General features: G+C 39.5%; 1 protein-coding gene across 2 annotated transcripts in view; it reads left to right on the top strand.

Annotated features, from left to right (window-relative positions):
- The window catches only part of CACUL1 (CDK2 associated cullin domain 1), a 43,757-nt gene that overhangs the window by 5,649 nt on the left and 14,078 nt on the right, over nt 1–24,030 (top strand). The window contains exons 2-5 of one of the 2 annotated variants that reach the window (XM_030241191.2): nt 909–1,035; nt 5,013–5,115; nt 13,867–13,962; nt 18,440–18,542. In XM_030241191.2, coding sequence (XP_030097051.1) covers nt 909–1,035; nt 5,013–5,115; nt 13,867–13,962; nt 18,440–18,542 — 429 coding nt within the window. The remainder of the gene's footprint in view (nt 1–908; nt 1,036–5,012; nt 5,116–13,866; nt 13,963–18,439; nt 18,543–24,030) is intronic. The other variant, XM_030241192.2, reaches the window with a different exon arrangement.

Here is a 24,030-nt window from a genome sequence, read left to right as displayed (position 1 = left end):
TTGAGGTACTGTTGGTTGCTGAGGGCTTTTTTGAGTGGGTGCTGTGAAGCTGTGGTGGTGTAACAAGGCAGCGAGGAAGTACTACGAGTAAGGCCCTGAAGGGAGGGTGTGAACCTGTTGGAACTGAGCCACGAGTGGCTGGTTCAGAAATCCTCCCTGACAAGAGAGAGATCCAAACCCTCCTGTGGCTGGGAGGGTGCCCTGAGTCACTGGTGCAAGAGGGTGCAGTTGGGAAGCTCAGGAGGAATGTCAGGGATCAGTGGGGAACCCTAATTTAAACACCTTCTGTTCTTCCCTGTGGTGATCTTTATCTGCAAAAGGACTGTAATTGTCCCTGCTAGAGGGGAACTGTAATACAGATTCAGAAAAGTTGCCTGGGAGCCTAACTGCAGTTGAACACAGAGGGAATTGCATCATCTTTTAGACCAAGGAAGCTTCTGGTCCCACCTGAGACTTGAGAAATGAATACATCTGCTGGGAAGGAATATTCAAAAACCTACCAGTCTTGGCCAGAGCTCCTCCTTCTGAATGTGAAGATGCTGTGTTAATGATTGGTTCTGAACTGCCACAAAGTTACATAATTTATTAGTCTGAACTAATGTTTTTATAAATTTTTATTATTATATTTTTATGTTATAACTCCCAGGAGTTTGCTTTTCCATGTTACTTAAGCCCCAGAGAAATACCAAAACACTGATTTGGTAGGTTTTCTGATTTTATTTTTGTAAATACCGAGGTACAAATTCAAGTCTGGGCTTTAGTTTTACATGAGGTTGTTTTGGTGGAAGTGAACTGTTCCCAGGTGTTTTGACCTTATTATTGGTGTGATCTGAAATCACAGAGTGTTCACTTGTTTCTAGTCTTTAAGGTGAAGTTACTATAAATCTATTCTTGTCTTTTTCTTGCAGTAATGAATGTTATAACAATTGAAGACTATAAGAGCACATATTGGCCAAAGTTGGACAGTGCCATAGATCAGCTTTTAACTCAGAGTCCTGGTGACTACATCCCTATCTCCTATGAACAAATATACAGGTAAGGAAATACTTTAAATGCTACATAACTTATTTTGTCTTTAAAAGGAAATGTTTATTTGATGTTATTATCTATGCATATGTCATATTTTGTACCTTTGAGGACACAGATGGGAAAGTCATGTGAAGTACAGTACTGTTTAAATGGTTATAGTGAATAATAGATACATGTCTTGACATAGCATGTTAACAGGAATAAATTCTAAAGAATTAAAATGCAGAATTGTTGAAGACACTAACATTAAAATAAACCCTATCACAGTTGCTTAGTGTAATGTCCTAGGAAATGTATTAAAGACTCAACATCCTTTTTTCCAAAGAAATTGGCATGGTAAGCAGTTGACTTAATGTATCAAAAGGCTTCTTTATGACAGCTAATAGGGACCAATTTGGTGTGGTTGATGTGCAGAAGGAAATAGAAGCACCTGGTGCCAAGGTCCTTTGATGTAAATTGTCATTTGTGTGTGTTGCCTCAGGTGTTTTGGTGTGTTTTCCCCTTGCCAAGTTCCAGGCAGTTGGAAGGACACTCCTTTAGATCTCTGTTCTTGTCTGGAGAAGCTTGGGCTGTAGTTGTCTTGGAGCTGCAGTTTGGTTTGAAGGGGATCTAATCACGCAGCAGAACTGCCCTTCAGGCTAAACTAGTGCTCAGGATGGGAATGGTGGGGGGTTTGCTTCCCCATCCCACTGCTGCTCCAAACCAAAATGCTGAATGCTGTAGAGACCTGGCAGTTTCTTAAGAGATGAACTAAAATGGAGATGTTTGCTCTGTGGGTGGCAGGTATTCAGGGTGTTGGTGAACAGGATGGAAAGTGTGTGACTACTCTGGATTTACTGCCCAAGGTGCTGTTAAAACCCCTGGCCCTTGCACAACTGGCACTGCTGTCTTGGTTTTCTTCACCAGTGTTGCCCTCTGTGGAATAATGCTGCCAGCTCCAGTCACTGTTGGCTGGTTTTAGAGACTTTCAGCTCTGTTATCTCATGGCCACTTGCTCTTAGCCACTTTTAAAACTTTGGATTAAGAAAGGCAGGTGTTAGTTTTGCCCCTTAGTTCCCATTGAAAACTTCAGGAAACTTCCTCTTTCCTCTGCAAACTTTTAGAACTGCTTTTATCAGGACTCAGAGATCAGTCATCATGTGCATAAATAATTGAGATGGCTGTTTGAATTAAGAGAGCTAGCTTTAGTGTAAGTAATCAGAATCTTTTCCCAGCTTGAAATCCCCAATGTGCAAACAGTCTGCACTAAGAGATCTCTCAAAAGTGATCTTTGATAATGAGTAGTTGTGCAAAGTTAATGGTTTAATTATACCGAGTTATGGTTTGCAGATAACTGGACTTCATCCTTGTCATCTTTCTACTCCTCAAAAGTTTTATTTACTGAAGGAATACTTTTTTTTTTCTCCTGGATAATCCCCTTTTACATCTGGGGCACTTGGTGCAGGACTGTAATGATGCATGGATATCTGTTGGATCTGTTGGATATATTTTACTATTACCAAAGCTAAAGATTTTCCATAGTTTAGTGTTACTGGTAAAGCTGGTGTGTCAGTTTTCTTTTAAAAATAATCTCTGGGGCTGTAATTACTCTGCCACAGCCTCTTCCAACCAGGAGATTGATTTTGGTTTTTAAAAAATATTTTTAGACTGTTTCTTTGATTGACAATCTGGACGAGATAGATTGACAAGGGAAGGATAATTGATTTTTTTTAATGAATTTAATAAGGATGTTTGCTTGGAGTATATTTGAGAGTCTGTGGCAGACTTGGAGTTTAGATCCTCTCTGCTTCTAAGCCAGTTCTTTAGTCTGAAAAATGGAATATTTCTTGAAGTGGTTCAAACAGCTACACATATTTTCTTTTCTTTACAGTGAAACTGGCATGAAAATACAGTAGTATTCTTGGTCATCTTTGTGCTGACTAAAGGAATCAAGTTTTCCATAATGCAAACTCAAAATGTATTATTAGATAACCCAAATATTTGGGTATTTTCTATATTTGACATGGTCAGTGATAGCTGTAGGTGTTTACTCCCCAGCAGTGAGAGCTGGGAGATAACTTCCAAGGTGTGTATGCAGATATTTACCATGGACCAGTTTATCTGTAAAGTGTCAAAGTGTCATTAGTGTCTGTTTTCAACTGAGTCCAAAGCCTGCCAGTCATAGTCACCTCCAGTTCTAAAAGGGTTGGATAAATTGGCAGAGTGGTGTGAAGGAGGGTTTGAGATGAGGAAAACGTGAGCAGTCTCCACTGCCTCCCAGGTGCAGTGCAGTTTTCTGTTCTTCAGGAGAGCTTGGATATTCATCCACTGTTTACCCTCTTGATGTGCTTTTTGCGATTTCCTTTTCCTAAGGTGTTTGGTTATGTTAAAGAACTAACAAGCTTGTGACTTCTTTTGGGTAATATCAGGGCAAGGATGATTCACAGAATTAGCCCACAATCAGGAACTGAAAACAGGATCTCAGAATGGAGAAGGAACCTCTAAGTAGAAGTGTTCAAATCAAATGTAAACACACCCTGTGTGTACATGGGAAGAATGGTGTTTGACTACAGAACATGTTGCAGAAATAGAGGCAGCAGTGGTGTGTGTAACACTAAGGAGAAGTGTACTTTAAATATCAGTTTAGTTGCATACAAATAAAGCAGTCAGCTTGTGGAAGTGGCTGTGTACTGGTTAGCTGTGGAGCAAACAAATGTGTGGCCATTTGCTGTGGTTATCCAGCTGGCTGATTTCGTAAGAGAACACAAAATTCAGTCTCACTTTTCTCATCAGTGTTTCTCTCTTTGATCCAAACCAAACTGATATTTTTGCTCTTGGCAAAAGGCATTACACCAAAATATCTTTTGCAGTTGCTTGCTTCTATATAGGATCTGCTATTCGTAGACTTGATACGAAAGAAAAAGAATGACCTTGACTGATAATATATAAATAATAGCAAACTAGAGATACTCAGTATTTTTAAAATGTAATAATATGAGAGGTATAGGGTGTCTTTTGGTTTTTAACAAATAACATAGCTCACCAAATAAGCAGACTTTTGCCATTTTTGTAGTTTACCTGGTTTTGTGCTATCTTCTCAGTAGAGAATTGGAGAGTCATAATTCTCCTGCAGAGATACAGTGTTGTTTTCCCATAGACCCATTTGGGCTTTTGGGGCCATTTAAAGCCTGCAGAATTCGAGGCTGGGGTCTGGACCTCCTGGAAATCAGTTGTTTGCACCTGTCCTAAGAGCAGTCTCTGGCCTAAATTGCTTGCTATCTCAGTTCTTGGTACAGAGGAGTGGAGAAGGTAGCAGAACAGAGATGTGACTTGCCCAGGATACCAGGTGAAGTCTCCCTGGGCCTCTTGGATTTGGCAGCTAAATTTTGAAATGCTGACTGAGGAGTAAAAGCTGCTTGGGACAAATGAATGTTGGTGTTAGTCCTGACAGTGATGACTACTCCAGTAACGTCTTGCTGAAAATGATAAATGTATTTGTTTTATAACTTCTGTAAATATGTCTTCAATGAATAGCCTTGTTTTGCAGATGTTATATTGCAGTATGAAAGCAATAAAGTGCTACTTCTATGCTACTTGTCAGCCTTCCCCTTCTTTTAGTGATGGTTTTATCCTAGAATATTCATAGAATTGTTAAACCTGCTTATTTTAATGGAGATTTCATTGACAAAGGAGAGACAAAAGCAGGAGTGTGCTGTTGACAGAAATGTCCTGGCTGTTTTTGAAGTGCACTGTAAGAGAACTCATTGTACGTTAAAATGAAGTTGGGGAGGGGGAATGGGATGGACACTCTGGAGCCACCAGGGGAGCCCTAAGAGCCTGCTGGAGCTCATTCCAACCTTAGGACTGTATTTAAAAGTTCAACAATCATTCAATTAACTCTTTAATCCTATAAATTAAAACTTTAACAAAATGTTTTGAAGTCTGTTGCCCTTCATTGCAAACTGTTGTAAGTTCATTGTTTGTTCCTATATTTGTTTCTGCAGTTGTGTGTATAAGTGTGTATGCCAGCAGCATTCGGAACAGATGTATAGTGACCTAATAAAAAAGATAACTAACCACTTAGAGAGAGTCTCAAAGGAGCTGCAGGTAAGAAGCTGCACAATCTAATTCTCTCTTTGCTGGGATCTGTGGTTGTATCAGAGCAGTATGTAGGTGGCCTGTGGAGGGGATTGCTATTATGACTGATTTGCATTAACTTACAAAATTGTCAACTACTTCATTCACTACTGGGCTGTCAGACTGAAAACCAACTACTAGATCCAAGGGTTTGGCACTGCCAGACCTTGGAGATCTCAACCATATGGAGGGCAGTGGCTCAACCTAAATATATGATATAGAATGGGGAATGGGAAATCTTAAGTATAATCTGGAATGTAAATGCCTCAGTCAAAGTGATCTGAGCACATGAGATAAATGTCTGCCATTCCTGTGTAAATGTGTATAAGCTGTTTATGGTTCTTGTGTAACTAAAAGCAGCACAAAAGGGAAAATCTAAAGCAAAAAATTTAACTGAATTATATAGATTGTTAAGTATAAGTTAAGAATTAATGCATATGGAGTTCCATTACAGCTTATTCTGCATTTTTCTTGCCAATCTGTAGATGTCAGTGGTTTACAGCAGTCCTAATATATATAGCTTGCATATCTCTATCCTTCTCTGCATCTTACTTGTGCATCCATGGTTGTTTTCACGTGTGTTCCTTGTTGAACATTCCTTTTAGACTAGAATCTCCAGTTATGTACTTGAAATTGTCATTGTAGCAGCAACACTGCTTGATTCTTTTCCCTGAAGCTTTTTTCACTTCCATAGCTGATATTTGAGTTCTGTGCTCATTTGCAGTGCGTGAAGTAGAGAAGCCAAAGAAACCCTAAACTACAGCAGCTTCTTCAGTGCTTCTAACACTTTGATAATTAATTTAGGTCAGCCCAAAACAGTCTTAATGCTCTAACTGCATCAGATATTTCTGGCTAAACGTGCATTCCCAAAATATATAGCACTCTGATCCCTCTGATGTCCTTTTTGTTGCACTGTTTTCCTCTTGTGGCTTTTCTTATAAAGAAATTTAATAGGCATGGTATTTGCTAGGTTCTTTCTTCTTTTCTCTTTTATGGTCTCTTTATTCCTCTTGGAGTGACAGCCTCAGTGTTCTGTAAAAATTGCTTGGAGCTGGTGAATATAGTATTTAAAATAAAGCCTTCCCTTGGTTCTGCTGAGCTTGTGCAGCCTGTGCATTTTTTCTTCTGTTTGTGAGAACTATGAATCATTTCAGCTATACAGGTTTGGCCAGTTCTTCTGATATATCCCATGGTAATACATGGGTTTAGTTTGATTTGAATTTGGGAATAACCCAAATTCTTTACTTGCTAATCCTTGACTATTTTCTCCTAAGTCCCAAAACTGAGGCAGCTGATTTTAAAGTTTGCTTTAGCACATATGAGCCCAAATACTTCTGCCTAAAAACAAGGCTGCCTTCTGAAAATCAGCTTGTTAAAATAATAATTGAGACAACTGTTTAATGCAATCTTAGCCTTGCAAAAGCTTCCTTATGTGGGTTAGACACACCTGTAATATAACACAATACCATCCTTGAGTGCATCATGTGGGTTTTGTGTGACGTGTGAACGTGACTTGGCTTTTGGATGACAAATGGATCTTTTTGAGCTGCTGGAGGTAAAACTCTTGCGTGCCTCAAAAAGTTATTCTGTAAAGAAACTGTTTTAGCTGTGGCTTGTGAACTTTACTCTTAAGAATTACTACAATATGTTTTATTATTCTGATACTTCTTTGATCTTAGTACATTCTGGTGACATTCAGTCACCCGGAATTTATGTTGGAAATGCAGTTCTAGATCTTTACCCTAGCAGCAATAGCAACTTACTTTGTAAATAGAAGTTTCTAGTTCCCACAGACAAACAATGAAAAAAATCCTATATATGTGAATCCTTTTAATGCACAGTTTGTGGTTTTTTTGCTTTTTGACATAATCTCATTCACCTGCCAACAACATTTAAGAGATCTGTTTATTTGGCAGGCTATGACTTGATGCAAGTTGTTGGTTTTTAATGTTCAGAGATGCAAAAGTAGCTCAGTAGAAGCAGGAATGTTAGTGTGTGTAAGAAAACAGATGGTTATAGAAACTGAAATGGCAGACAAATGCAATGTCTTTCTCTGGGCAGGGCAGCACTTTCTTTGCATAGCAGTGTAACAGTTAAATGGCAAGTGGGCTGCAGAGTGTCTGCATGTAACCAACATGCCAGAGCAAGCTGTCTCCTACAGGAACCACTCATCAACAGCCAAACCAATAAAACCCAGATACCAAACAGTAAAAGTGGGAGCACCTCAGGGGACTGGTCAGACTTGCTCTTGCATGGATTTAGTCTTAATGGAGTTTGTTTCTCTCTTCGGGGCATTGCTGCAGAAACTCCCTATTTATTTATTTATTTATTTATTGCCCCCCTCCCTGTGTGTGTGGCCCTGTGCTTGCCTGGCCACAGCTGGAGTCAGCAGAGTGATGGACACTCATCTGGCCTGATCTGGGTGTCCTGTGCTGATACACTCAGAACAAACCCTGGTCATTCTGTGTGTCTTCTGCTTTTCCACACTTCAGGACAGCTTGTGTGGTGTTGGTGTTTGTTGCCCTGTGTGTTCCTGAGGGATTGTTTCACAGCTTTCAGCTCAAGAGAGTTACTGTCAGTGGTGGCAGAGGCCACAGGAAAATGTGGCTGGGCTGGTGTATTTCTGCCTGTTGGACATTGGGTGAAGAGCTGTGAGCAGTGCTTGCTGAGTAATGGTACATTTAGATGAGATGAAGTGCTTGTCACCAGGCTGATTTGGAGCCTCCTGGATGCCAAGCCATTTCCAGCTCCCTCATTAATGTATCAGTCAGTTTAATGATCCCCTCTTCAGACTGCTATGGAGAGACTCACAGCAAGGATTGCTTTCCTTTCCTGCAGATGACCAGCTTCTCTGCATTAGTTAAGACAGAGTTTTACCATGTGGACTTTCAGTAATTGAGAATTCAATCTCCCTAATTCCTAAGCTGATTGGAATTGTGGATTTTATCAGCTTAAAAAAAATAACGCGTCGCTGCAGAAAACACAAATTAACTTGTTTCCTGTTGTCTTGAGGTCTGTGAAGCCTGTAGCATGCAGGTGATTTTTCTAAGATGCTTTATTTGGAAACATTTCACTGGTAATGGACATGGTTCATTATGTTGTGGTTTAAAATAATGTCATCTGTTTTTGTGGGTAATTGCTGAGTCATTCAGATGTATGAGGTAGGGTGGATACACAAACATATGCTTTCAAATTAAATACATCTCTTTAAAATGAGTAAAACTGTATTTGCATTAGGCACTGGTGTTTCTGGCTTAATTTATTCTTATGCACTCTGATAAAGTAATTTAAAATCAAGCACTTTACCCATTAGCACTTCAGCAAAAGATGCTGGAAAGTACACAAAGCATTGACAGTCAAAATGTGCTGTGGCTTTGAGCCTGCTTGATACAAATGTAGCTTTTTTGTGCAGGTGCAGAGCAATATTTTCCTTTTAGTTAGAATAAACTCAGTGCTTCCTTTTTGAAATGATTGAGGGCTGAAAACCATTTATTTGTCATGTTGCACCTTTTATTTATCTAGAGGAGAGAGAAAAGGAGATCTGTTTTTTTGTTTTCTGTTTGTGGTGCGGTTTTTTATGATGATGAATTATATTTTTTTTTATCATGAACATGACTGCGCTGAGGAGTCACTGGTGTTGGTAGATTATTTGCATGTCTGCTGTTTGGCCCCCAGGACCTGCAGGTTTATAGTCTTTGTTGTGCAATACCAGAAAGGTTTCCTGCCTGATATCAATCGTTACAACTTCTCAGCCTTTTGTCTTGGCTCTCAAACCAGGCAGTGCTTAAAGTATTGTCCCCTTTGCTGTTTCCTTGGGAGAATGTGTATGGGAGTCAGGTGTCCTGAGTGAGGGCTTTAAGGTGCTCAAAGAACCCTGGTAAAGGTATCAGCAAAAGCAGATTTAATATTAAAATTATTTAATATTTAATATTGCTGTGAGTTTCACTGAACTGAATCAGCTCATATGGATGATTTGAACTCAGGTGGTAGAAACCAGAAGTGTTAAAAATGTTTGCATCTCTATGTGTGGACATCAAAAAGATGGCTTTTGACTTGAAGTAGTAGAGGTGCCAGAATTGCCATTAAAAATTACAAAACCATTAGCAAGTTAAGCTGAGAGGAGCATTATTTGCAGCTTTTTGGAAAGGCTTGTTTATCTCTGCAGCTCTGTTTTCTCGGTTTTGTCACACTACACTGGGGCTTCAGACCTTGATGCAATTACAGAAAGATACAAGTACAGCACAAATGAATCTGTGTTTAATAGATAGAAAAGCTTCTGAAGTTTTCTTACTGCTACACAGTTTTGATGGTCTTTAGATACAATGTCTTTCTGTTTTACTAGCATATAGAATGGGAATGGAACATGGCCCACACCTACTAACCTGCTGTAAGACAGTTACATGAGAAAATGTCATGAGGCTTTGAACAGGATTGAGTGCAGGCTTGACTAGGAAGACACAGTCTTTGTTGGTTTGATGTCTGTTTTTTGTAAAATGTTTTAATAATACCAATGTCTAGTGAGGTAGACCTGGGCATCACGTACATTGCAAGGCAAGGTAAACAAATTATATTTTCTTGAGAAAGAACAAAGAGTGGTTTAGAAGATTCAGACCACTTACATGAATAACAGGTTAATTTGTGTAGTCATAGCCATTCTCCCTTTTCACTTGGCAGGTGTGGGAGGGATGCTGCAGCATATGTGCTGGCATTTTGGCAGGGAGCATATTCCCAGGAAAATGGAGCTGCCCATTCACCATAGGAATGTAAGCTCTGCTACACATACTGCTGGTTGTGCCAGAGAGCTCTTCATAAACAGATTAACTTTGTGTTCCTCAAGCACAGATCTGTTGTCTGTTTCTTTCTTGTGAGCTGTTTCTGAGTTGTTATGAGCCAGCAGCTGCCTTCTGATTTCAAATGTTCAATTTAAGAATGATATTGAGACTGGTTTTCAAGCTCAAAAACCCCATATCTTTTTCAAATACATAGTTGCTTGCCCACAACTGCCTTGAAATGCCTAGATATTAGTTTTCAAATAAGGACAGTGTAATTTAGTACACAGGATCTCCTGCTGCTTGTTTTGTTTGACTGTCTCTTGTATGTAATCCTTTCCCAAATGTGTTTTCTTGTTACTGCTCATTTCTCTTGGTGCTGAGATGTCCTCTGTGGTGTGAAAGGAGATGAAATTTTGTCTTTAACATCAGCTTTTACACAGCAGCCATAGTATTTTATACTAAAAAGCAGCTACCTTACAACCAAGCTGAAGATGTTAAGCAAATGCCACAGTTTGAGAAATCCAAGCAAATGTTCGATGCTCCTGTGAACAGACACGCAATACAATTGTTACTGGAAAACTGTTCTTAACCCTACAAGTGGTAGATAAGAGCAAATGCAGGAGAGGATTTAAACTTGCATGTATTAAATGGTTTAAAAAACCCCAAACAATCCAAAAAACCAACAAACTTACAAAAAAATACCATCCCCAACCCCCTGAATTGACAGTTTGATGGGATTCAGGATGAGGAGTAAAGGAATGAGGGATTCTCTTCTTTCATGGAAGACCTTAAGCTAGGAGTGTGTATTTTGTATATTTGAATACCTTCTGTAATGCATCCCTCAGGTAAGATAGGAGTGGGTTTAAACACTTAATAGTTGCTGAGGAGTTGAAAGAAGTAAATGTCAGGCTTAATTCTGCCCCATCCCTTGTAATTTAAACAGCTGAATGTATGCATTCTCTTTTTCTAGACTAGAACCAGGAATAAAAATTGTCAGCCAAAGCCGGATTTTGGATTTTTTTCTTTTAATAGCTATAGCTGAATAAGTGTAGATTTTAAATTCAAGTTGGACTGTAATGATGGCCTCTTAATATAAAAATCTTAGCAACTTCTGTTTACTCATGAATTTGTTACCATGTGCTGCTTTTTAGTTTACAAAATTCAAATAGTTTTATGTAAAACTATTCCAGCTCCAGTTACTATCCTATAAATGTCAGTTGTAGACATGTGGAGAATTATCTTGTGCTGAAGCAAATAATTGATTTCAGTCTGGCAGTTTGGAGCAGCTGTACAGTAACACTGTGATGAACAGAAAACAGATGGTTCTGTTTTCCCCACAAAGATTACAGTAATTCAGAGATGAACTGTGAAAATACTATTATTGATTTCTCTTTGGCTTGGGTATTTTGGTAGTTTACAAGTCAAGCTTTAGTTGAGCAGGGTTTGATTGTCAAGCTTGCTTTTTTTTGTTGCTGTCCATTGCTGTTACTGTCTTGGCTCTTTGGGCTTGACATGAAGCACTATCAGGAGAATAAAATTGAAAAGTGACATGTCATGCTGATAAAGCAGACACCACCATAATTTCTGCATTGCAGAGGTTAAAAGCAAGGCCTGATATTTGCCTGACACTAGTGAGGCACTTCCTCTGAAGCCATCAGCCTCTCTTAGCTTTTTTTTGTCTTCATCCAGACCAGTTGTTTTCCACTTGATTGCAAGGCAAAGTGGAGGTTGACAGCTCCCAGGTATCCTTCCATTAGAGGCTCCTGAGGTCATTCTCAGATGTTGTGCCCTCGTAAACAGCCTCCCTTACTGTGACACCTTTGGGAGCTGAGCTAGCAGAGTTCTCATCTGCAGAGGGGAAAAAAGATATCAGTTCTTATATACCCTGTCAAAAGTGTGGCAGACTGGCTGCACACATTGCCTGGGATTAAATCTCCACTGCCCAGACAGCTTCTGACTGTAGTTTTTCTTGTTGGCTTTATTGTTGTTTTGTTTTTTAAATGAAAATGGCAGTCTATCAGTGAGAGAAGAGTGCTGTCCTGTGTCAGACTATGGTCTCCTTTTGTCTGACGTGTTCTTTCAAGTAGAATTTTCCTTTTTCTTTAATCTTAGAAGCAGTATACAAATCAGAGGGTATAACCATATTTAAAGTTGAGGTTGAAAAGGAGCGAAGCAGGAATACATACTGCTTAGAATGCAGATTTCATTGCATGTTATTTGCAACAAATTGTATATGTAGCTATATATGAAAGGAAGTCCTTGGAGCTCATAGCCACTTTTATGTGTTGTTGGCATTTTTGAACTAAAATTTGCTTGGCCACCCCTGAGAACTGCATTTGCAATAAGATTAAAACCTTATGATCAAAATGAGGAATAACCATATATAGCCTTTGGCAACTGCATATGGAATAACACTCTTTCTTCCTTTGCCAGTTTTGCTTTCCTTTCTGAACTGTCTGCTCTGTATTGGTGTTTGCTGTGAAAATTATCCACGTGCTCATTAAGCATATTAAGAAGGGAGGCAAAAGAAGCTATTTTAAGGGGAAAAAAAGTCATAAATTTAGAATACTTCATAGAGCAAAATATCAATATTCTCTTAGGGCTGCTGGTGAATGTCCATACAAAGGTTGAAAAATGTTTGTGATGATAGCTTTAAGTTCTGATAAGGTGGTCGAGCTGCAGCTAAGCCTTGAGTGTTTCTTGTGCCACAGGTGCTTTGGCTTTAGGAAAATCTTTGAACTTGTTTTCTTGCAAGGTTCCAGTAACTGTTATATTCTCCATCTTCTTTTGGCTTGGTGCTGTCAGAGGGGAAAGCCGTGCAGGGGAAGAGAAGTTTTGTTTCTCATTGGCAAGCAGCACTTTGCCCTTGGGTTTGTATAGGTGTATCTGTGTATGTGAGCAGTAGGAACTCGGGCAGCCACCCAGCCCCTCTGGAAAGACCAAAGCAGGGGTTGGGCCAGAGGTGGGGCTGCGTAAGGGGGAGGATTGGGTGGAGAAGTGGATAGTGGAGGGAAGACATTGCTGTAGCTCTGCTTCCAGCTGTGGGTATCTAAGTGCACTTCTGAATGCTCCAGTGCAGCTCCCCTGCAGTCCTCCAAATGGATATTGTAACAGAAACAGTGCTTAATGCTTCCTGTTCTTCTGGTTCTCTTCTCAATTTAACTTCACCTGCTGCTGAACACATCTTTTAAGCTTCCTTATCCCCTTCTTTGGGAAGTAGGGTATTGTAGCCAGAAATAGCACATTCGGGTTTTGTGTAGCCAAGTTTAGGTTGAGGTTCTAGGGGGATGCCGTGTGCTGGAGAATGGCTGGATTTCCACAAGCCTAACCTGGAGCATGAGCCCTGAATGCAGAATTCTCTCTGAAGATCTTGCTTCTTTGTGAAGCTGAACCCCCTGAGCACTTGCCTTGCCTGAGGTGACCCAACAGTGACTTAGAAAGGTTTTCTGTGGAGGGCAGCATTCCCTGGAGCAGGAGGATGCACCACTTGCCAGCTCAGCTGCAAAGCAGCAGCTTATTGCCACCCTGCTCTGGTGGAGTGAAAGCTCAGGGGGGTGGGAGCACACACTGCAGCACTTGTGCACATTTTGTTATGGATTCTAGGCATGACAGCTGGTGCTTTCAAAACAAACCTCTGGTCTTTAAAAAAGAGTGGATTATTTGCATATGCTAAGTGTCAGCTTGTTACATGCTCACTGTATTTCTTGTTGAATGGACCTTGTGCTGGGCACTGATGTATAGTCTTAGGAAAACCTAGTTACTGAGGGGAGATTGGTTTTGCTGGAGGGAATTAGAGCAGAAACTCTGGAATGATGTGTGGCTTGCTTTGTGTGAACCTAGTGTATCAAATCCTTTGTAGTTGTTTGAGTTTGCTATGAAAGCATAGCCCATGCTGTTCCAGATCTTTCTCTTGTTCAAATTCCAACCTGACTTTTACGGTTTCTTGCAGGCCAGCCCTCCAGATCTCTATATTGAAAGATTTAACGTAGCTCTTGGACAGTATATGGGAGCATTGCAGAGCATTGTGCCTCTTTTCATATATATGGTAAGTTTTAGAAAATTCTTTTCAAATAAATATGTCCATACACAAGATACTGACTGAAAATGAAAAGAATAAAATGCAGCTATAATAACTTCTGCCATATAAAACTTATGATTCCTGCCTAGTTTTGGTGGCTGCCTAACAATACTGATCAAATTGTATGGGAGAGGAAGGGGAAGCCATGCTTTTTAAATGCGGAGTTTTGCAGTTTGAGATTTGCCCTAATGCTTCTTTCCTGGGAGTGGGGAGAACGGTTTTGATTTTAAAGGGAAAAAGCCATTTCAAATAGTTCATTATTTATATATTTTTGTACAGACATCATTTATTGACTTGTTAAAGTTTAGCTTCTTAGTTTGGTCAGGTTGTGGAGGTGATTATTTTTTGCTTTCAAATAGTTCAGATTCAGAAAAAATAGGAAGAAATGTGTCTTGGAAATGTCTTCATCATTTGATAAAGCAATTCAGAGTGTTGGATGGATGATGCCAAAATAATGTTCATAGCACTGTCAGGTGTACTTGGACTGGTTAAGAAACCAATAATTTGTATCCTTTTTGTCGAAGTACCAAAACTTTTATTGCCCTTTTTTTGTGGCAATGAATAACTTAAGCTTGGGATTTGTCCTTCTCCCAGAAACTGTCCTTGTTTTGGCATCACTTAGAAATGAAAAAAAAAAAAAAAAAAAAGATTAAATAAACCTCAAGCTCTTCCAAGTTTTTCTCATTGGTAATTTCACAGAGTTTGGGAAGCAGGAGCCTTTAGGAGGCTCTCTTGTGTCTCAGTGAATTTATGGAACTTGCTACTTGCTACAGTATTTTGGCGTTGTGTTACCATACAGATTTGTTGCATGAAAAGAGGAATTTGCCTTTCTTGAGCTTGGTGTCTTCTAACTTGCCCTTGTATCTGGTTCTGTTACCTGTCAGTTCCTCTTGCTCCCAAAAGCAATGCAGACTTGGCTCAGCTGTACAGCTGGTTTAGAAGGCTAATGGCAAATTAGCTGTCATACTTTTTCACTGAAATAATTTCAGTGTTGTGCATGAGATGGGAAATACGTCTAGAGAAGTCAGGGGGAAAAATGTGTTTGTTAGTTTTTTTCTGTGTGCATTTTGAAGTACTTTTATGTACAGGTACTCTTAGAATCTTACATTGTAGAGTCTAACCAAGTTTTCTCATACAGCAACAACATTTTCCTCTCTTTGGTCCAAAAGTACAATTGAAAAACAGCTGCAAGAGGTGAAAGCCTAATTACAGTCTAAATTACAGCTTTGCAGTTCCTTTAATAGATACTTTTGAAAGCATTTTGAAGTGGAACAAGTTGTTAAACTCTGCCTTTATGTCAGAGGTGAGGAGAGGCTTTCTATTTCTGTGATTGCTTTAATCAGGGGTTTCCAAGGCTGTTGAGTTGCTCTTGAGGACTTTGTTCTGAAAGGATAATTATATTGCTGCTTAGGAAAACTTTTAATATGCATTTAAATATTTTTAAAATCTACGAAGCTGAGGAAAAACTAAAGTTTTTATCTAGAACTGGAATATGGCATAATACTTTGTCTTAGTCCTGTGTGTCTTAAAAGCAGCAGCAGCACTTTCCTGATCCGTACCAAAGCAGGAAAGGTGATTTCTTACCTGGGTGTGTATGGTGACCTGGAGGTGTTTCCAAGCTTATCAGGAGGGGACTGACCTTGCAACTGAGGGAGCTGAGAGGACTGACCTTGCAACTGAGGGAGTTTTCTTTTTCCTCCTTTTGCTGGAACCACTTTATTTTTCACATGGTGATGGATTTTTTTCAGTCTTAGGCTGCTGCAGCAGATTTGTCAGAAAAGCATGGAGGCCAGAAGACTCTCTGAGATTCTGTGGGTTTAGGCTCCTTCAGAAGCTCAGGGATGTAGCTGAAGATAAAGCAAATGAAACTGGAAGTCAGCTTCATACACAGTACTTTGTTCCTTGCAGAAAACAGTTTTGTAAATTTAAGTGAGATTATTCTACGTGCTTTGAGATTGTACATATCAAAGTGTGCTACACACATGAATGAAAAGATATTTCCACTTGAATAAAAAATAAAATTTAGAGGATATATTTTTCTTATAGAATCTCATTTTTTCATTTTACTTTGAGATAGAGCTGAAAATCTGTTATCATGTTATATGAGCCTAACATTTGTGAGCACTGTGTTTTTGGGATGGTTAAAATTTTTTCATTGCCCTCAAAATATTGTTATTCCTAGTGAGTTGTATTGCATTTTGTTGCTAATCAGCTAGAGGGCATTTTGTGTGTGTCTATACACAAATATATGTGAGTATGATGTGATAAGCATACTGTCTTTTCTTCTTTCAAGTACTTACTCATCTCCTCTTAATGTTAACTGAGTTTCATCTTGTAAGATTTGCCAGATTGCTTTATCATAAGGTGTTTTGTGGAATTAATGTTTGTATCATATCTGACTTTCTCAGTTACTCACATCTGCTTATCTTTTACATGTCAGTTAGACCTTTATGTGACTTGAGACATTTTTCAAGAAATACTGGCACAGTGTATAACTTATCACTGGTAGTGGCAAGTTATATAAAAAATCTTCCTGATTTACCCCTAACAAAAATGGGGCAGGTGCCAGCTCTTCTGCTTTCTCTCCTTTCAGCACTGTGGGTTGGAGATGAAGTACTTCAGTTAGATGTTTTTTCACTGTCTATTTAAGCTCACACAAGTGGAACATCTTTTTGGAAAGGTGTTTCCAAGTAAGCAAATGTGAAGAGTATTTTACATTTCTTCTGTGTTCCTACTGTCTTGTAACTGTTGAGTTGTGGGGGGGTTTTGTTGCTTTTTTAGTAATGAAATTAATAGAATTAAAAGTTTAGGCTTTCCAGCCCTTGAGCAAAACGAAGCATCATAATTTGCACATCTTGTGCAAACTGGTTTAGGAAAATGTGCTGATGAAAGGCTGTAGTGTGGTGTGTAGTTTAACATTTCCTTGAAGTGTATCTTTAGTTGCTGTGGGTTTCTGTTGCAATGGCAATTCACCATTGACCAAAACCATTACCAATAAGTGAGTCTGTTTCTAATTAGGATATTCTGTCTGCACAGCCTTTCCCTCCATCTCTGTTCACAGGCCTAGGTGAGGGGAAACAACTGAGTCCTAGTCCTTGATAAAACCTCTACAGGCAGAAAAAATTCAGGGTATCAGAGGGAACCACCAGCAGCAAGTTTTGTAAATTTAATAAAAGCATCTTTTTAAGGCTGTTGTCCATCACTGCAACAAACTTAAACTACAAGAGGGGCATATATTCAGCCCTCAGATTGCCTTTGTTCTACCAGGCATTCTTTATTAAAGGTAAATTACTGCTGGTAAATGTTCTCTCACAGGTTTAAGGGGTTTCTGTCTGGACAGATTGGTATGGTGTGTTTGTGGTTTTGGTAATGGCTGAGAGAATGGGTTTCACACAAAAATATGAAGATTGCTTTGTGTTCTGAGAGTTTGTTCTGGTTTTGTTAAATGCTTTAGTAAATAGGAGAAAAACTTGATTTAAAAGCCTGGAAAAACTTTTCTCCCTTAAGATATCCCTTCTTCTAGTAAATCTCTCAGATAAGTGTTCCTGTGGATTATTTTTGACTTGATTTTCTGTTAGATTGTCTATTTAACTCTTTTACACCATTTGCCAAATTATTTAATTCAGCTGTTCTACTTCCAAGTTAGCTTTTTAATGTTAGGAGATTTATCTTGAAGCAGATTTTCCCCCCAGCTCTTAAAACACCTCTGTGAATAAGGCACACACAAGAAAGCTTGCAATTAATTGCAGGAAGTGGAGCATTGATACCAAATAGACCATTAGGTATTGTGGCCCTCAAGGAACTCATGAATAGAATTATCTTTGAATTTGCCTCAAAGAGATGAATTCTTTATTAATGCTGAATTGGTCAAAGTAATGGAATCCTAAAAATTTTTATATAATTCACTTTTGTGTAGTTTTGTATGCATCACTTATTTCCACAGCTGATTCATTCTGAGTAGCTATCCTCTGAGACTGTCAATGAACCACAGAAGTGGTTAGTTGTGCTGGTGTTTTATTATTGTAACTCATCTATTCTAATGGTTTCATCACTTTTAGTCATTGAAAAAAATATTTTCTTTTGTTGCAAACATGATGTCCAGCTGTATTTTGGTGTTAAGAGAATTTACAAAATTTCCTAAAGTTCTAAAATGAAGTGTTTTGTATACAAGCTCTCCAGTCTGGATCAGTATGGGGGTACAGCTGTAGATACAGAAAATAAAATACATATGTATGACTGTATGTAAGTAAGTTTGTCACCCTTGTTTTTTTGTTGTACAGGAATGTTCCATTTAGTTTAAATGCAGTCACCAAGGAAACACTTTAGAGGTGAAATATTCTACGGCTTTAATATTCTGAACTGGTTTTATTCAGGAAGAAAAAATAAGTTTCCTTTATTTGCTATTATGAGAAACAAACTTGAAAACTTCTGTCTTATTTTCCAGAATAAATTTTACATAGAAACCAAGCTAAACAGAGACTTAAAAGATGACCTTATAAAGCTGTTTACGGAACATGTTGCAGAAAAGCACATTTACAACCTAATGCGTAAGTAGAGCTGTTGATCTTTTTCTTATGGTGGAAGGCTGGAGAGCCACAGTGCTTTCAGATGCTCTGGAGTTCCAAAGCAAATAGGGATAAAATGCTAAATATTAGTGAACCTCAATACTTTGAGGCATGAGGAAACGTGACACACCTCAGCTTATTTATTTCAGAAATCTGACTTTGTATGAAGTCATGTTTTGCTTGAGATCTGGGAGAACCAATATTTCTTTTCCCTGTGACTTGTGATTATGGCAGAATGAATGTTTTATTGTTGTGTTGTTTGTGCTGCTACTTTTCAACTTATCAAAATACTGACAGGTGTCATTAAGAAGGTGGTGTGGTCAAAGAACTGTGCTGCCTCTGGGGTTATTGTCATGATGTGCTGGAGTACTGCTGTGGGTGGTGAATGCTGCCAGCAGTTTGTCTCTTTGCATGGGTTAATGCAAATATAATGTGCTGCAAGTGTTAGCCACAGGAGCACTGAATGGGAAGTGGGACTCCTGCGGTGAGCCACAGTGTTTGTGTGAAACCTGCCACCCCTGGGAGGGTTTGTGTGAGCACAGGGAGCTGCTGCTGGCCTGCTTGGCCCCTCAGAAGGGCAGCAAGCCAAGCACTGGAGCAGTGGGAGTGGGGTTTACTGCTCCTTTGGTCTTTGCTTGGGTAGCAATGCCCTGCTCTTTCCAGGCAAGGGCTGGGGGAAAGGAGCTTGGCTGTTGTTTCAGGCTCACTGAGAGGTGACTTCTTGGGTGAGGGGTGGGTGACCAGGTAGCTACAAGGTCAGGGAGCCTGGAGCCTTACAGGGATGGGAGATCATCAGCTCTGATCAAGTCTTGTTCTTGCCATCTGGAAAAGTGACACTAGGAGCAGATCACATCACCTTAAAAATAGCAGAACAATGAGAAATGCCCAGCCATGGGCCTGATGATTTCTTTTGTGCCAAAGAGAATTACTGGTACGAAACATGGTAAGATGATTGCTGTAACAAGATCATGGAAAATTTAGCTGATAATTGCCTTAAAATGTTTGCATTTTTCAGGCAAAGAATTTTTTTTTCCAGTGGCAAGGCAAAGGTGTAACAGTGGATAAGCCTCTGACAAAGGTGATGTCAGATGTATTGTTGCTAAGTAATTAACTTTTTGCAGTGATAATAGCAGAATCAAATAGAAATTGTAAATGAACTGTTAAAAGAAAAAGACCCGTGGTGTTGTGTGTGTGTGTGTGGAATCAAATACTTTTCCCCAGCTCTGTTAAATGCAGAAGTAAAATGAAAAAAAAAAGAAAAATAATGGTAAGCCGTCTGTGTTGCTGTATATGGAGTATCTTGTTTAATGGGCAAGAGGTTAATTTCCTTGGGCTCATTTCAGTCTGACCATCAGTTCATTAAAGCTAAGTTATTTGGGTTTTATCTCCCTCCTAAGTAAGATGATAAATACTGACAGGCATGAACTCCTAGCTATGATCTGATTTAATTAAATCTTGGCTAAGAGGATCTATAAATTGAGTTCAGGTATGCCCAAATAAAATTTGAAATCTGCTAACAGGTTCTTGGGAAATAATTGAAGATACATTGCACATGATGTAGTACTGCAAATGTGCTGAAAAACTTCTAGTATTGTATTTTTTCTGCCTTTCTCAGCTGTTTTTTATAGCTTCCTGAAATCCAAACCAAAATAGATGAGTAGTACCTTGCTTTTGGAAGTGTAAGGGCTCTATAAAAATAGAAAGCAAGTCAGTGTTTGTTACTTACTTTGCTTCTCAATATCAGCGTGTAGTGCTCTTTGTTGATATATGATACAGATTTGGTTCAGCAAAAAAATGTTTCTCTGTTGTGAGGGGAAAAATAGTACAGTTGTGAAGGGGAATACTTTGGAAATTACAGTAAAGGAAGTTGTGATTGGTATGGAGAAATGGAATCCTGTGGCTGTTTTTTAAAGAAATGCTGCAACTGCCACTTCAGTGAGAGGAAGCATGCCTTCCCTCTGTTTCAAAATAAAATCGAATTACAAAATTAGTTTAATCCATTTGGGATCTAGGCTTGGAGGGTCAGAGTAACATCTGCTCTCTCTCCTGAAATTTGTTGCTATGTTTGTACAAAGTGGGTTTTGTTTATAGTACCTTGTCACTCTCTCAGAACCTGGAAGCTGGCATTTCTATTTGAAGCTGTGTTCAGGAAGGACTGTAAGTACATTTCAGCTTCATTTGATTTTTGAAAAAATTCCTGCTGCACTTCAGAAAGAGAGGGGGGAGAAGTCAGAAGAGCAGTGCAGGCCCAGTCTCTTCCTTGGCATTGGATCTCACTCAGATTCCCGCAGGCTGAGTCCCTTGGTCCCTGTTCTGGCTACTGGGAGGCAGGAAGGTGTGAGATCAACACCTGTCTCTGTGCTGGCTGCACTTCTCTGAGCACTTGGTTGCAAAAATTGGAGTGATCAAGGTGTCAGTTCATTACTTACAGAGGAAATACTGCCTAAGTGAACATTACTTTGGCAAATTTTTCTTGTACCAATTTGGTTCCATTTGGGGTTTGATGGATAATTTTTTTTTAAGTACTTGACTTAAAGTAAATACATAATAAAACCCCACAATACACAGATGCATGAACACAGCTGTTTGTGAAACACTTTTACACTCACACATTTATCAAGTCAGTGCTCTTCAAATTAAAGTGGGTACATTTGAACTAAGTGAATATAACCTGATTGTTTTCTTTACAAAGCCAAAGCTGGCTCTTGCTGATAAGACTGCTGCTGGGAAAAGTTGCTGTGTGCTGAACTGCTTAACTGAATGTAACAAGCAAAGATACAGCATCTTATTTACTGGCAGCTTCAGAAATGAGTGTGGGAGGGGGAGAAGGTGCAGATAATATCCCCATGTCACTAGGGAAAGGGGTGGTGGATAGTGTCGTTTTTGTTCCTGCTACACTCCTGCATGAGGTGACTTGTAAGCAGAAAAACTCAAAAATAGGTTTATTTTCTCCTTATACAGCCACTATTTCTTCTGATAGTCCTGCACTGTAATGTCTGTGCCTTGGAAATATCCTGCCTGTTTATTCCTGTTTAGAAAAATGGCAATTACTGGGTGAAAGTGAGTAGCAGCTCCTGAAACTCTCTACTTCTGGTACTTGCAGTAGGTAAAATTCAATGGCAGAGTATTTGCAAGTAACCACCACTCTTCTCCCTCTGGATATTGGCAGCTTAGTGCACAAACTAAGCTTGCTTCTGAATCTTACAAAAGAGGAAAAGCCATTAAGAGCATAGTGTTGTGTCTCCTTGGTGGAGAGATCACTTGGGTTTAAATTACAAGAGTTTGCAATCATTCCTGTTCTCTTCCTGAAAACTGAAGAAAGGAATGCTGGACTGTAATCCTGCTCTGGGAGTTCGATGATGTTCCCATACTAAAAGAAGAGCAACAGAAAGTTAAACTGGTCATAGAGGTGAAAGCTGTTTTAGAGGACAGTCTTCCTCTCCTTCCTTCTCCTAATTCTTTGCTGTAGTACTTCAGCCATTTATATCTGTGTGTGTAGGGCTGTTTCTTGCCTTACATGTTCCTGTTTTGAGTTCAAGAAGTGTTTTTTACTCTTGAAAGAGCCATGTGCTGGTACAGATCATTCAGTAAAAGTTGAGTCGTCCCAAAAAAAAATCTGCCTGCACTTTTGTACAGTAGTTATTCAACTGGGTAGTCAGGTGAATTTTATCAGAGGGAAAATAGCTTTGTGCAGCACTTCTGATTTTGTTCTTGTTGCCTGGGGTAATTACAGAATTAGCCACTGAAGCCTGAGCACACAGAGTGGTTACTGTGTGTGGATTCTAAAGGCGTGTGGGCAGTTGCAGAATGTAAGTCTTTATGTCAGTGCCTGTGTGAGCTCAGAGCTAAAACCCAGTGTAAAAATGCATCACATATATTTGCCAAAGTAGAAGTTTTTCTCATGGTCTCCAAGCAAAAGTTCTTTGAAAAAGTCAGGAGGAGGGAGACCACTCACAGCCCGCTTCATTGTGTTTTCAGTTTCTCGTTCGTTACAGAGGAAGTCTTTTCTCTGAAGATCTTTGCATATGACAGCTTTGTTTCTTTCTAGTTAGGTCACTTGGAGTCAGATGAGGGGAAGAGATCTTGTTTTCCATTTTCTTTTTTATTTTGTTGGAGGTGTATTAAAGTTCAATAGAAGGGCTGTTTATGTTGAAAAAGCTTTTCTCTTTATAAAAACAGGAATGATATTTCCACTGCATTGCTGCTTCCTAAAAAGTACTAGAAGAGTTAACTCGAACTTTAACAGCTATTTTTAACAATGAAATTGTCCAGCTTTTTGATTCAGCAGGTAGAAATGCAATGCAAAATTATAGAGAATGGATCTATTTATATCTGTTAGAGGCTGATGAATGCAGCAGGGAGGATGTTGCCTGAGTAGGGATTCTCCTGTTACTGTGCAGTGCCTCAGTAGGAGTGTTTGTTGCTCTGTGGGCACCCAGCCCTGTGTATTTAGCAGCTGTGTTTGCTGTGCTGACCTCCCAAAGCCTGTTGATGTCAGTGAAGCAAGGGATCCTCCTCATCTCTTCAGCTGTGTGCTGCTTTGACAGAATGCCTTTCATTAATAAGTGCCATGTCCAGCTTTTGTTTGTGAATACAGAACTCTGTTTGAGAGGAGCAGTGCAAAAGCAAAAGGCTGAGAGAAGGATTGTGATTGATGCCAAGTTCATGGCCTGACTCTACAGCTACAACAGAGACCACAGGGTTTGTTTTGATGTGTGCTGGGTGTTTTAATTCACTCCTCTTGCCTCACCCTTTGGCACAGATAGAGCAAGAAAAAGATGGATTGAATTGACATTCACCCTGTTTGAGGTGGCATTTCTTCTTCCCCCTCAATTTTGTCACCTGTCTCAAACAATCTGCGCATGAGAAGCAACCTGTTACTGCCTTGATGTACAAACTGCAGAGAAAACTCCTGACAATGGGAGAAAACACTCTCATGGTGCAGAGAGCATAGCCCCCAGCCTTTCTGTATGCTGCTGACATTGAAGAAGTTGTTCTTTGTGCTTCTCATTTCCTTGTCACATTTAATGACTGTTTCATAAGGAAATTGATCTTGTTCTGGAATGTCTGTCCTGAGCTGCTTTTGACAGCAGTGCCTGGAGCATCATTACAGGTTTGGTGCAGCAGAACCACGAGCTTTTATCTGAAAGGTTTGGGCTCTGTAGGAAGAGCTGGGGTTTCATTGCATGGTTTAGGCTATGTCTGCATCAATAAGTGGGGTGGTGTAAAGGGAGCAGATATGAAATCCCTCCCTGTTGGTGTTGAGGACCTAGTGCTGACCTCTCCCTTTTTATTTCCTCCTTGTACATGTCTGCTCCTTTGGACAGACAGGGACAGGGAGTAGCAGTTTGAGCACATCTGGTTTAATGTTGCCCAAAAGGAATTAAATATGCTCCAAGACAGCTCTGTCATACCAACCAAGGAGCAGCAATGTGGGGATGATCAGTGAATTTGCTTCAAAATCACATTT

The sequence above is a fragment of the Serinus canaria genome, chromosome 6 (genome assembly GCF_022539315.1).
Source record: "Serinus canaria isolate serCan28SL12 chromosome 6, serCan2020, whole genome shotgun sequence".
Lineage (NCBI taxonomy): Eukaryota > Metazoa > Chordata > Aves > Passeriformes > Fringillidae > Serinus > Serinus canaria.
The sequence above is the reverse complement of the archived record's forward strand: the minus strand, read 5'-3'. Positions and strand labels throughout refer to the sequence as shown.